At 36.9% G+C, this 15,600-nt stretch overlaps 1 protein-coding gene across 1 annotated transcript in view; it reads left to right on the forward strand.

Moving 5' to 3' along the window:
- The window catches only part of Diaph3 (diaphanous related formin 3), a 475,947-nt gene that overhangs the window by 107,083 nt on the left and 353,264 nt on the right, over positions 1-15,600 (forward strand). Inside the window, exon 5 of the mRNA XM_076930674.1 lies at positions 1,253-1,383. Within this exon, the coding sequence (XP_076786789.1) occupies positions 1,253-1,383 (131 nt within the window). The remainder of the gene's footprint in view (positions 1-1,252; positions 1,384-15,600) is intronic.

Below are 15,600 nucleotides of genomic sequence, written 5' to 3' on the forward strand. Positions count from 1 at the left end.
TTCTCACTAATGTACTTACTATTAATAGTACAGTGTGTGTGTGTGCGTGTGTGTGTGTGTGCGCGTGTGTGTGTGCATGTGCGTGTGCGTGTGTGTGTGTATTTGATGGTACTGGGGATTGTACCCAAAGTTATGCTAGCCTTCTCAACAATTAAAACCAAGCTGATGTGATGTGCTCAACTTTAGTAGGCAGTTCATGTGTTTCAAGTAATGAAGGAATTCTAGGTCTTTGAACCCATATTTTATATATACTAGGTTTTTCCAAAATCCCCCTTGGAATATTAAGAGTATAGTGGGACTTTACCAGTTTATTGTCTGTCTTTTTTCATCAGCTGATTTTTTCTTTGTACATGCTTGTGCTATTGTTTTAAGTATTACTGTGTAATTTGTGTGTGTGTGTGTATCTTTGCATATGTGTGCAGTATGGAGTACCTGTAGAACCAGCCAAGTAGAAAGGAACCATTTGTGGGGAGAGTAAGAATGATCTTAAGGGGTAGCGGGTATATATGATGGAACAACAGACAAGAATGGGAACAGAGAATAAAAAGACAGGGGGTTTAGGTGGGAAGATTAGTGGAGCAGTGCAGGAAAGGAGGTTGGAGAGGGATAACTAATGTTAGGATGTTTGCAAAAGGATATTGAAATTGAGCTTTACGAGCCATATATATATATATATGTATATACATATATATATATAAATTGTGTGTGTGTGCGCGTGCGTGTGTGTGCGCACCACACATAAACTTTTTTTCACATAAAAGTTTCCTTGGAGTTACCTTGCACAGGGCTTTATACTTACCCTAGAAACTATGGATTTGCCAAATTTAAAACCAGGTTTGGGTACCTCCTATTGAAATGTTGGTCAGAGGATGTCTTGAGATTCACTAATGATATTAAAAATACATTGAAGGTCTTGAAATGAAAATAATTGTTTTTTATTGAGTTTCAACAGTCAAATGTGCCTAAATGTTACTTTATTATGTTTCTAATAGTATGTACTTAATAACTCTCCATGACATGTTACATTTGATAAAACAATTATTTTCATTTTCAAAACAGCCAGTGTTTTTTTAAATAATCATTTGTGAATAAAATTATGAATTTATAGCTTTTTAGTTAGAATAATGTCACCTCAAAATAGTAATTTTGTTGTATCTAGCTGTTACTAGGAAAGTAGTGATGATTTTCATATTTTACAGATAATCTTCATGGAACATGAGTTAAAAAACCTTTCTTTTGATTTGTTTTACAGGGAAGTCTTAGAAGTAGTCGACAGATCTCACCTCAGGAGTTTATCCATGAGTTGAAAATGGGGTACACAGACGAGAGACTTTTCACATATCTGGAGTCACTGCGAGTATCATTGACCAGTAATCCTGTGAGGTAACTCATCTCTGGATGTCATGGTAGCATGTTACTTAATTGAACACACATCACCAATGCCATTTTTATTTAGTTTAAATTCAAATAGCTAGTATAAATGACCAGTTTCTTAAGGTAAAAACCCATACCAAATGGTCACTATGAAAACATAAACATACAAGTAACATCCATCTAAGTGTGTTGAATTATGTTTTTAGGAACACACACTCACAGACACACAGACACACCCAGACACACACCCAGACACACACACACACACATACCCCTACACACACACACACACACACACACACACATACCCCTACACACACATACCTATATAACAAAAAAAGAAAGCCTTGAATTTGAAAGAGAACAAGGGGCTTGGTCATAAGAGGGTTTGGGTGGGGATGAAAGGGAAGGAAGAAATGGTGCAATAGTATAGTCTCAAACTAAAAAAATTATTAGGGAAAGAACATAAAATATATTCATGAACAAAAAAGTTCTCACTTAGTAAGAAAATCATAACTGATGGACTTAAAACAGTTTTATAAAATTCTTAAACTTGTTTTGTCAGAGAACAGTCATAATAAAAATTTATCAGTTTAATATGAGTGTTTTACTTTCATATTGTTAAGATGCATGCTGATTCTTATTCGACACAGCCAGGCATACTAGTTGTTCATTATTTCCCTCTTTTTAAAATGGCTACAGATTAATGCTGCTGTATTTAACAAATACAAGGAGGTAGGATGTAAAATCAAGTTAGAATTTTAAGCTTATTAAGCAACCAGCCAACAAAACCAAACAAAACCAGAACAACAAAACTCATCTGAAATCCAAATTTAGCTGGGTGTCTTTTATGTGACATCCATACCATATCTTTTTCTATAGATCAAGTTTGCATATTTTCAGATTGGGCTATATTTTGTTGCCATTGAGAAATTTTGATTTGAGAAATACTGTGTTTTAATTTAAAAGGCAAAGTAATGGTGACAAACTGACCCCATTTAAAATTTTGCTAGATTACAGGACAGAATTAAGTTTTCATAGAGACTTTATGCTGACTCTGAATTAGGTGGTTGTCTTTACTAGAATATCCTTGAAATAACTTAAGCAGTTGTCAGTAAATATTTGAGTAGTCAGAGTCTGAAAATGTATTTGAGAAAGATGGTCATTGGCTTTTTGTTATGTAAGTAGTTGGTTTTTAGATAGAATGTATGTATACATATTTATGTCCACAATATGGGTAAAGAAGTGGAAAGCCACAATGGAATAGTTCAGTTGGTTGGTGTTGGTATAAAGAATAATGTCTTTGCGTCTTTGATTATTCTCCCCGATAAGTACTGTTTTGGACATATTTAGGTTTGACTCTAAGAGGAGAAAGTCTTTGGCTGCAAAAATATTTGATACAAAAGCCTTAGGTTTTAAGACATGGAGGTGAATAGGGACAAACAATAACCACATAATCTCTGTCATAGTTCAGTTTTATGGGTTTTTCCTTCTGGTGTGTTTATGAGACTATGGCCTAAAGATGGCCGGGGGATAAAGGCTTTCCTGTGTGCTGTTCATGCTCTTCATCAGTCTGTTCTTAAACGTGTGAGAAATGCAAGAGAGTTGTTGGCTGAAAACAATGAAGCTTAATTTATTTGTCCCTTTTTTCTCTTGTTTTAGCCTGTTTATTATTAGAAAGAGATTGAATAGAGAATTTGATAGATATATTTGTAAAATGAGTAATTTGTGTTTCTAGCTCAATTTATACTTGTAAAATATATAGATTTAAGCATGTTTATTAGAGCCTGGGGAAATGACTCCATTAGTAATGTGTTTGGCATTCAAGTATGGGGACCTGAGTTAGGATTCCCAATGCCCATGTAAAAGATAGGATGTGGTGACATAGCTTTATTTTCTGTCACTGAGGATTTAAAACCAGGAGCACCTCCACAGATTTCTGGCCAATCAGTTTAGACAAAATGGCAAGCTACAGATTTCTGGCCAACCAGTTTAGACAAAATGGCAAGCTTTGGGTTCAGCAAGAGACTTTGTCTCCACAAATAAGGTGGAGAGTGATTTGAATAAGGCACCTGACATGAACCTGTGATGTGTGCACAGTATGTGCTCGTACACCTATGTACATGTATGCACATGATGCAGAATGTGCCATTCACAAACACACAAATATTTATCAAGAACCTACTCTTTTCTCAAGTGCTATATTGAGAGTGTGGCTTGAGAAAGACATCCCTGTTTCTATGGAGTTTAATCGCAGTGAAAGGGTGTTTTGAGGTAAATGGGGGAGACAACTACACGCATATCTGCTTATCATGTTAGGCACAAGCAACCAGGGAGTCTTCATATGTTTTCAGTAGAAAAGGTAGATTAAAGTCTGACATGATGAGGTCACTGATGTTGTGCTGGCTGCTTTCCCAGTGTAACTATTCACCCAACAACTTCTTCCCTGTTCCCTCTCCATCCTTTTTGTAAAATAGATGATGAGGATAGCAGAGGAGTTAAATGTTAAGGGTTTTGTATAAATTAATCTGGGCGTATATGATGGGTTGGATGACCTGTTAAAAATTTACCTCAAAATACGGAGAAATTATATTCTGTATTCTCATTCAAAGAAAATCATTAAAATACCATTAAATACTTATAGACAGTTTTTTCTCCGGGTACAGAGATTTTTGTGACATATTATTGCAAGTCACTATATTTGTATGAAGTTCTTTTAGGTGAAAATAATTAGTAGTCTAGATGGAGCAATCTTTCTAAGAGAATTTCTTGATTATTTGTTCTCCCCATCTTTCACTAGAGGAATGCCTTGTAACACTTTGCTATATGCCAGTGAGCAGCTCTTCAGTCTTTCCTTGTATGACCTATCAGATTGATCTGCCCAGAAAGTCAGCTTTCCATGTCTGCTTCTGTCCACACAGCATGTGACTCATCCATGAGCTTTTTGGATCATTATTAGATATCAGATTTCACTGGACAGATAAGAGTTTTTCCTGTTGTGGTGGTATGTTTATTATTAGTTTAGATGGGGTCTAGCTATCCTGGAACTTGCAGTCTTCCTGCTTTGGGCTTCCAAGTTCTAAGTTCATAAATGTTTGTCTCCACACAGCACTTAAAATTCTTGAATGCTATGGATAAAGTGCAGTGAACTGATCAATGGTCTGTCTACAGTACTGCTTCAGAATTAGAATTTAGTTAAACTAAATATAGGGAAATCTAGCCTTCCTGCCATTCAAATTAGTCCTGCCTCCCCCAACCTGGCCATGGAATTTCTCAGAACTTTTCATCAAATTATGGAAACTGCTTGACAATTCTGAGCAATGTTAATCTTCAATCACGCAGATGGGGAAGTATGCGAAAACCAGGTATTAAAGACCTGCTCTTTTGCCTCTTTTTTATGAACATTTGATGTGAAGTCTGTAAAGCTCTTCTGTTTGAGGAAGTTCATTGATTATTCAGTATTCTTTGTGACAGTTTGTAGCCAGGTTTGAACACTAGTGAAAAGATTAATTTTTTCAAATTACCAAATATAACTTTCAGTGAATCTTGACAATAGTTCTGTTTGAGTGATTGAATGCATTGGGTAAAAGTAGAAACAGGTAGACACTAACATCATTCTGATTGCTCTCAAACATGTATAGTTCTTACCCACTTATGTATATGTCAGATTAGCTATAGGATGCATCACATCTTTGTTTTCTAATTTTGGTGTACCTGTCAAGTGTACTCAGTATAATAAAGTCATTTTTTTTTTTTTGTATATACATTTTGCTTTTTCAGTTTTTTAAGAGATGTTTTCTCATTTTGCAGACATTTTCTTAGTCTACTTAAAGGTAGGTTTGATTGTCTTGATAAAACTTTGACAAAATAATTTCAGTGAATTTTGCAGGGAAATATGTTTCCACCTAAACAAGTAAACATGTTTGTTTATCATTATTTAGTGCACTGAGTGTTAATTCCATAGTCTTGTTTGTCAACATTCTTGGCTGGGTACACAAAGTATGTTCCCTTAGTGTTTAAAGCTGGCGGCAAGCAGTGTGCTCACTGGGACCAACATGATCTGAAGAAGTCTTTATTTAAGACAAAGGTTTTGACGTCACTAGTATATTTGATCTGTTTTAATTTTTTAAAAGCAAAATATTAAAAATATTGAAAGGACTGTTTGTAGTTATAGTAAAACACCTACCAACAGGGTTGGTTTATGCACTATTGTAGCCTTTAAAAGTTCATATCCTTAGAAAAAACAATCATAAACCCCTGCCCTATGGCAAGTTCTGTCCTGATATTTGAACTTGCCATTCCTTTTCTTCCACTGCATTTTCACTATTCATGTAACTTGGTTTAACTCATTTAAAAAATTTTATTCCCCTCGTGATTGTGTGTGACATGTGCACATGGGCACATGCAGCCACAATCACGTGTGGAGGTCAGTGTTATCTTTGGAGTTGGTTCTTTCCTGCTCTCTTTTGGGACCTGGGGATGCCAACCTCCTCTAATATTGAAGCCATTTCACCAATCTGTCTGTCTTTTGTCTTTTCTATCATGATTGAAGTGGATTTTTCCTCTACACATCTATGTAGAGGTTATGTTTTCCTTTACTGTTGAGGTTCCTACCTTTGCTTATGTTAGTGCGTGTAGCTGTGCATGCCTACCACAAGTAATAATGTGCTTGGTTTATAGTTTGATACTCTTTGTTCTTAACTGGTAGTTTAGTTTTGTATTAACTTACAAATGCATTGGAATTACTATCCAGCATCTGCGTTTGAATTTCTACATTGAGCCCTCTGTTTACCTGCTGCAACTTTCCTCATTTCCTTCTGTTTTTGTGGCTTCTTCTCCTTTAACCTTATTTTGTATAGAATTTTGATTTCTCATTTCATTTATCTTTTCTTTATTGAAAGCATGAGTCTTTTCTGATTTCATAATAGACCAAAATTTATTTTAAATACATAAGCATGTAATTAAAAAGGGAGAGAAGTAAGTATCAATCTTTAGTTTCCTCTTGAGTTAAGGAATCCTTGAATATCAATTACTAATTTATATAGTAATTTGAGTGAAATTTTAATTGTATCCTTTTCTTTTTAATAGTATAGGTAGATATTAATTCAGGTATCTACTTAGAGTTCCTTAGAGTTTGTTGATGGCAGTGTCTTTCTCTGACTAATTCTTGCCTGAAGTTTTATTTGCATGTGCTTTAGAAGGGAGGATCTCATGATGCAGAAGACTTACTTCTTACATATGTTTTCTTAGCATGTCCTTAGTTTCTCTTCTTCCCCTCTCTTTGAGAGTGTTTGGACCCCATCTAAAGCACATTCCTTTGTAGGACGTCTGCTGTATCTTTCTTGGCTCTTTTCTATGTCCTTGATGTTATAGAGTATTTTTCTAACGATAGGATTTACTTTTTAAGAGATTGTTTCAAGTTCCTTCAATAGTTTGTCTTTTTTTTTTTTCTGAAAATTTCTGCTATTCACCCTTAAAATAGTTTTTTTTTTCCTATTCAGAGAACGTACATCAGACCCTTTTTACTATATACACCCCTTTTCTAATCCTGCCATTTGTACTTGCCATTTTTTCTCTCTACTACATTATTTGTTCTGAGTTCTCAGAACCAGTTTTCTTGCAGTCTACTTTCATTGGACGTTTAGTTGACCATCTTACTGAAGGTCTAAGATCTTTGAGACTCTAGCATTTTCTAGTCTGTTCAGGCTTGATGCTACACTCTAAATTACAGTTGTCTCACGGAGGGCATTAGATTTCTGGAGCTTTATACATGTTCAGTGGAGTAAGAGAGTCTTAGGCTGGCATTTCTCTTTTACTCTCTGTATTTAGTTCTCATTTAAATCACCACCACCACCATCTCCACCATCATGATCTTTATTGTAATCGAGACAAAGTCTCTTCGTGTAGTCTACACTGGCTTTGAACTGGAATCAGTACTGGAATCACAGGGCTGTCCCGTCACATATTTGCCTTGTAAATATATGATTTCCAAAGTAAGGAAACTTTTTCTTAACACTGTAGGTAGGAATTTCAAGTTGTATTTTAGTGAATGTTAGGAGGGATATTGAGAACATGTCTTTAAGACTAGAAAATATTAATGAATGTTTAATTTTAAACTATAAATATACTCATTAAGTTCTTTGAATAATGCATTAGAAAAATGAAAAAGGTTTTTTGGTCAATAAATTGCAAGGAGCACTCACAGTAGCAAAATATTTTTGTTTGTTTTTATTTTTGTTTGTGTGTGTGTGTGTTTCTGTTTTTTTATGGTTATGCATTAGCATTTTTCAATTTTTTTATGTTGTTCAGTATTCTCTCCTTATTATAAACTGTCCTAGGTGGTTTTTCTTTCAGTGATATGTTTCAAATTAAGGTACAAGATGCATATTTAAAAATATTAATGATAAAAAACATATGAGAATATATACCCAAGTTTATGGTAGTGTCTGTAATAATGGCTTCTGAAATGGTGCACTGGAAGTTCCCTAGGTGACTCACATTCTTGTGTTGTTCTTCTGTGTTGTCTCTCTTTATAACCACTGGCAGATCTTACACTGCTTCCTTCTATTAACACAAGAGCTGCTAGTCACTGTAGTTTTTTATATTTAATTAACTTCAAATTAGAAAGTGCCACCTCTTTAATTGCTCAGGAGCCACATGTGAATAATGACTGCTGTACCGGACAGTATGTAGAGACCATTTCTGTCATGATGAGAATTCTATTAGACAGCGCTGTCTAGGGAACTTAGCTCTCACGCATGCTCCCTGACTCCATTTACACCGGCTTCGTGCTTATCCAAACTCAGTGTTCAATTCAGTGTGGTAATATTTCATAAAAAAACAATTAATGTTCCAAGAACAGTTTTAAATGTCCGGAGGATAATTGGGCATCAATATCAAGAGGGACCTGAGAGGAGGAAAAAGTGGTCTGTGGAGGTTGCCTTTGGCAAGAAGTCCTTTTTGAAGAATAAAGATTGAATGGGCTTTCTGTCAGTTATGAAGGGACAAAAAAGGGAGAAAGGAGGCATGCCCGCCAGGCAGGGATATAGCTACAGTCTTTTCATGCCCTCAGAATGGCTGCTGAGAGCCAGGAATTAATATACTAATAGTGATAGAGACAGCCCCTTAGGTACGTTAAAAATTTTAGCGTGATTCATTTTTTCTTAAGCAGTGTTTTCCTCAGAGAGATGTGCCTACTTTTACTTCTTAAAAATAGTTTAAAGAATTGTTTTATGAGTAATAAAAAACTATAATGTATGGTGTTAATATTTATCTTTGCCTCTTTCTTTAGGTAGAGCCATGCATCTTAGAATATGCCATTTATTATTTATGTCTTAATATTCAGGCTTCATAATTTTTATAGCATCTGTTACTGCTTATAAGAATATTTGTTGAAGATACCCTTTATTTTCAGACAGTTTTGAAGTCCTTTGTAAAAGTGCTTTAAATGAGTCAAATATTAATGACAAATGTGCTGGAAGAGAATGTATGTTAGTGTTTCCATGTCAACCCCATGTTGATCGCCTCCCATGTTCTCAGAGGGCATGCCACTGCCTTTTCTGCCTTGGTAAACTAAGTTTGAGACCCAAGAGAACTGAACCTTCTCCCCCTGAGGAGGCTTCCTCTTTGTTTATTGTCATATAGCAACTTTATTCTGACTTTTTAGGCATATCAATAATGTGTTTTAAATACTTGGGCTCTGAACTAACTTTATCTGTGCCTTAAAAGGTTTGACTTTGAGTACAAACTTGACAATCAAAATAGAGCACACTGGAAATTCTGCAGCTGCTTTTAACAAATAAATACTCATATTCTGTAGATGGTGAAATAGAGCCATTTAGCTCAATTTATACTTGACCCTAAAGCTCCTATGATTGTAAAGTTTTCCTAGTGTATTGTAAGAACTAACACATACATATGCTTATATCTCCTTCCCAGTCTATTTAATATAAAATATAAATTGCTGTTTGGATGGCCAGGATAGACTTTTTTAAAGAAAAATACATTAACACAAAGTCAGTGACAATATAACAGAGTTCAAAGCTTGCGTATTTATGTTGTTAGTAACCTTCTGCATTGATTGGTAGGCGTGGTGTGTCCACACTGTGAGACGAAGTAGCCACTTCCGCATGTGGTTATTGGGTTTTTGCAAAGTAGATGGTGTGGTTGAGTTATAGATGATTGGGCTTGAGCAATGAATATTGTAGGTTGTTAGTTACACATAATCAAGTAGAACCTGTACATGAAAACTAAAGACAACTTACTGTTGAAGAGATAGTAAGTAAAAAAGATAGTGAACTTCAAGCACTAGAGTTGCTACTGTCTTACAGAGACTTGGCATAATTGTTTTCAGGCTAATTGTTTGAGCTTTCTACTGTGTTTTAGTGTATTGCTGGTTACAGTGTGTAAAGGACTTAATGAAAACATTTGTCTTACTCTTCTCTTTCACGTGTATATATAAACACACGCTTATCTATACATCAGAAGAAAGAAGTCTTATCAAGATGAGCAGAATGTTGAAGAGAGGAGGGGATTTTAGTGTTCAATTCAGAAAATACTATAAAAGTCAAAGTTCCATTTTAGTATCTGTATTGGCCATGGATTTGTACTTTCTTATGTTACTTGGACAGTGCATGTTGAAAAGAAACAGGTGCTACCTATTGTCATTGTTAAGATTTGTAGGAGTGAAAGTAAAAACAACAATAACAACAACAGAACACCCAAATGAGTCTTAGTATCTGAGATGGCCTGCAGCACTTCTGCAGGAATAGGGAAGAATCAGATATTTTGCCCAGCAGAACCTTATGCAACAATGGAATTGAAGTGTCTTTATGCTGTTTAGTACTGAGTCCCGTATAAAATGTGGCTTGTAAGTACTTAATATGTGCCAGGTTGATTGAGCAATTGAATATGAAATTGAAATTGTCACCTGTTGGCAACCCTGCTGGACTATCTACAGTTTTAACAACTGAAAACTTGTTTTTCTCTGCTCAGGATGTAGCCCTATGATAGTGTTATCAGATTTGCATCTTCATTAGCAAGTTTTTGACAGAATACAAGGGAAGGAATAGCAGAGAGGTTTTAAAAGGAAAGTACACTTGCAATGGCTATGAGTAGATCCTGCACTGGAGAATGTTCTGTAGAGTCTTAGGTTGCTCAGTAATCTTTCCCCACTGTATTTTACCATTTCATTCTTCCCTGACCATTCAGATGAGTGGTCTAAAAGTAAGCTGCATTTGAACTTTGTTCCCCATAGCATGTGTTCTCATCTACAAATGGACTGAATCCAAAATTGCCTTGTATTCTTTGTGGTGGCTCATGAACTCATTTCATGAAAGTTTGCTGATGGTGGCCTCTTGTTCTTGTTGAGATAATGTTAAACGAGACATCCTCTTTTTAAGTTGTTTTGCTATGTAGACAACCTGTGGCCAATAGATAGTCAGGTTGTACTCATAGGAAGTAGAACTTGTGCTGTCTTAGCACCTCCATCTCTTAGCCCTATGTCTAATGTCAAAACATTACTTGCCTAGCATGTATGACAGCTTGAGGTTCAGTTCTAATCCCACCCTTCTCCAGTTCATTTCCCATGTGCAGTGGTTTAGAACCTTTATACTCCTGAGTTTATCCCTTTGGCTGCTTTTCTTATGATAATGTGCATTTCTGAGAATTATGTATTCTGGAATTTTAATGTGGAACCCAGAAGATCAAAGTCCATGTTAAATAGATTTAAATAATAACATGAGAATAGGGAAATTGATACATGAAATAAAGTGAAATGCACAAATCTATACTGCTCATTTTATGGGACAGGAGATCAAATATTTAGTATAACTTTATGCAGTCTCCTAGGAGAAAAACAGAGGAGATGCAAGGGCTTTTCCTGCTTTCATTTAGTAATTTCATGTAAAAAGAAATACCTAACCTATGTGAAAGATTATGGGACACCACAAACTCTTATCTAATAAAAACTGGGAGACATAGTAGATTAATACACTATTAGATTACAGGGCGGAATTTATTTATCTACCCATGGTGTTTATATTCTTATCTCTATGCTAGTGAACACAGTAAACAAGAGGCATCTAAAGTATGAGATAGAAATCATGATATGGAGTAGATGGAAGTGAACAGGTAGGCAGAACATAAATGCCTTTGACCTGGAAAAGCATTGTATAAATGAACAAACGGTTTTAATTTACTCAAGAAAAATAAAGGGTCCAAGACCAGGTGAGAGTCTGACAGACTTTTGGAGGTAGGCAGTTGCTAGGTCTTGATGAAAATATTGGTCTTTATTTTTTCTTTAAATTAATTGAAATGATTGAGTTTCTACAAGAAGATAAATACTGAAGTGGAAACTTAAGGGTTCTTTGGATAGTCAGCTTTGTTGGATGGTGTTTTTCTGGGGCAAACATATAAAAGAGTGTTTTCCTGAAGCAGATGGATACATGTGAAAGGAAGCAGACACAGGTAAAAGGATGTTCTGCCAAAGCAAGCACATGACAGGACATGTGATAAAGGATTCTTCACTAATGACATTCATGCACCCACTGATCTGCCTTACACTGCATATTTGAGCTCCATTTGTTCAGACTCCATATGGAGAAAAGCACCAAGAAACTTCTGATGGTGTGCTGCAACTTCTTGTCACCTCTGCGGACTGAGACTGATTGGCAGAGTGATGTCAGTTGAGACAGACCCACATACTGAGAAGACACTGCTGAGAGGGGAGATCTGTGGAGGATATGTGATGTTTGGAGGGAGTATAAAAAAGACTTGAGAGACAGTGATGTAGGTTGAGCTAGGCTTACTTATAGAGCTAGCAGTGCAACTCTTGTTTGTCTCATGTCTTTGCTGACCTGAGAGAGGCACAGCAAATATCTTTTCCTGGTGTCCCACCTGGTCCCTTCTGCTGACTTAGGGCCGAGGCTGAGGCCTGCCTGCCTGTCTCTGCTAGGTAGTGCCACTGCTACCGAAAGGCTAAAAGACCCCCCAGAAGGGGACCCCACTCCAGTCTCAGGAGGGCGCACCCAAGGACTCACGAGAGACCCACTTGCTGTAAACACATGAGGTAGTTTAATGACGGAGCGCTCTGGGCCGCCCAACACGTGCATAGTGCAAGAGACAGGGGGGATGACCCCCAGGCTCCAAGGTTTAGGTTTTTTTTTTAAATTTCATTTTATATTTTATTTACATTTAAGATGCCATCCCCTTTCCACATTTCCCCTCCCTAGAACACCCCTGTCCCATGCCCCCCTTTCCTTTTTGCTTTTATACGATTTTTTAAAAATGTTAATCAAAGGATTTATAAGTTTGGTAATGCTCTATTAGAAGCGTAACCCAATACCCAACCTAGATATAAAAACTATCTTTGACTGGTGGAGACATGTGAACATCTGCCTCCATGCCCCCTCTCTCTTTCTCTCTCTTATCACCTAGCTTCTCCTCTTCATCTTCTCTCCTTGTTCCATCTCTTTCTCTCAGTACTCCTTCCCACTTAGCTCCTCCTACATAACACTCTTCCTGTTAAAGTAAAACTTTTCTCTCAAAATACAATTAGAGCATACTTATTCCTAATTGTACCAGTGAGGTACAAGATAGTCCTAATACCCAGTCCATCATTTTGTTGACTAACCAGAACCTCTGTCATCTCTTCTAACTAAAACACTTACTTTTGATCCTGGCTCTTTTGGCTTTAGAATGAATGTCATCTGAAAACCATCTACTCAGATCTTTTCTCTCAAAGTAAATAGCCAGGATTGGCTATGAGACTATAGGTCTTCAACCCCATCAGAAATCCAGAATGACTGAGTTAACTGAAGTTATGGGAAGCACTAAACATAACTTCTAAAACTTAGCCAATTTATACAGACTGCTGAACACCTGAAAAGCCCCTATACTACCAAATGTTGGAGCATCAAATCTTCAGCCTTCTGGCCCAGAATCATCTGACAGACCTTAGTGATGCAGGATTATTAAGGGCTGATTACTCTGTCTAGGCAGATATAATCAGTCGACTATTCTGCATGTGTGTCCTTTTCTGGACAGTAATTTGTCTGTAGATGGAGAGAGGCAATTTTTTCCTAGTGGCTGTTACCACACAACTGGAGTAACTCCAAGGATGCTCAATTTCTTCTTAGACTCCACGACAGGAAGTTGTCAGGAGCAGACAGGTCTCTAATCAATATGAACATTAATATATAAATATTTGTAGCGTCAGTTCTATGGACTTCTGATGTTTTGAAAACCAACTATCCATGTAAGGTAACCTGGACTGTTGTCTGTTCACTCCTCTCAGCTATTTCTAAATAAAATATGGAAAGCACCCTAACAATAAACTCAAAACCATGAATTTGCTATAGTCCCTTAACTCATAGGTTAACCGTCCCACATCAGTTAAAAAAGTTAAAAAAGGGCTGGGTCTAGGCCTTGTATTCCTAAATGTGTTTTACCTGCACAATGCCCATGAGAGTATCAGTATTCATCTCATTTTTATATTAATAATAGGCTCGTACCAATGAAAACCTTAAATTTGAAATCAAAGTAAATTTTGTACCATTTAAGAAATTATAACTTCATCTTGATAATAATTATACAGATTTCTACCAATAGGTTATGGTTATGCAATAAGTCCTAGCTAATCCCCCCTGTTCCAAGAAAACCACTACTTTTCCCTAGAAAGACAGACCATTATTAACCGCATTAGTCCCCAAGCTCAGGGAATAGGGGCGCTGACTCTTCTTTAACTTCTTCAAGCTGATTAAGGGCATTGAGATTTTAGAAGAGGGGTGGGGGGGAAGAGTAAGTTGATAAGCCTCTGACTCTGTGTCTTCATTGAATCCAGATGTAATTCCATGACATCAGAGTTTTGGGCAGGTCTGCTCAGTATGCTTGATGAGTAGATACACCAAAGCCGTGTATTCTGCAATATACAATTCTCAGAACAAGTTTTAGTATCGAGAAAAAGAAAAAAATTTTCCCCCCAGGGGGCGGACATTTTTTTTTTTAAAAGATGTTGGTTCTGACAACTTTTTTCTTTTCACTTGTTAAAATTGGTTGTAGTATTTACGTTTCAGATTTTATCCCCTTACCCTACTTCCTCCCACCACCCAGAAACCTCCTATCTCATCCCCCTCCTCATGCTTCTATGAAGCAGTGACTGTACCTACACCCCCTCACTATCCCCTCCCCGTCCTCACATTCACCCCCCCCACTCTGTGTTCATTTTTTTTTTATGGGACCAAGAAACTCCTCTCCCACCTATGTCCGACAAGGCCATCCTCCCCTACATATACCTCTGGAGTCTTGGGTCCCTCCCTATGTGTTCCCAGGCTGGTAGTTTAGACCCTGGGGGGCTCTGATTGTTTGGTATTGTTGCTTTCCACCTGGAGTCACTAACCCTTTCTGCTCCTTCAGTCCTCTCACTAAGTTCTCCATTGGGAAACCCCTGATCATATCAGAGGTTAACTGTGAGCATTGTCCTATGAGTGTGTTAGTCTTTGGCAGACCTCTAAGGAGACAGCTGTATCATTTTCCTCACATTATGCACTTCCAGCCATCCACAACAGTGTTTAGCTTAGGTGGCTGTACATGAGATGAATACCCAGGTGGAATGGTCTCCTGATGGCCTCTCCTTCAGTTTCTTTTCCATGTTTTGTTTCCCTATTTGCTCCCTTGAGCATTTTTGTTTCTCATTCTAAGTAGAACTGAGGCATCCCCTCTTGGTCTTCCTTCTTCATGAGCTTCATGTGATCTGTGGGTTGAGTCTTCGCTAATCCAAGCTTTTGGGCTAACATCCGTGGAGATATGTTTGTGTAACTATCTTCTTTTGGGGTTTTTGGAAGATTACTTTCTTGCTTTTTCTAGGTTGTAGTTTCCCTCCTTGTGTTGGAGTTTTCCACCAATTATTCTTTGAAGTGCTGGATTGGTGTTGAGATACTGTGTAAATTTGGATTTGTCATGGAATATTTTGGTTTCTCCATCAATAATGATTGAGAGTTTTGCTGGGTATAGTAGTCTGGGCTGGCATTTGTGTTCTCTTAGGGTCTGTATGATATCGGTCCAGGATCATCTGGCTTTTATGGTCTCTGGTGAGAAGTCTGGTGTAATTCTTATAGGTCTGGCTTCATATGTTACTTTGCCTTTTTCCCTTACTGCTTTTAGTATTTTTTCTTTGTTTTGTACATTTGATGTTTTGACTATTATATGGCGGGAAGTATTTCTTTTCTG

Source organism: Arvicanthis niloticus, chromosome 3 (genome assembly GCF_011762505.2).
Source record: "Arvicanthis niloticus isolate mArvNil1 chromosome 3, mArvNil1.pat.X, whole genome shotgun sequence".
Lineage (NCBI taxonomy): Eukaryota > Metazoa > Chordata > Mammalia > Rodentia > Muridae > Arvicanthis > Arvicanthis niloticus.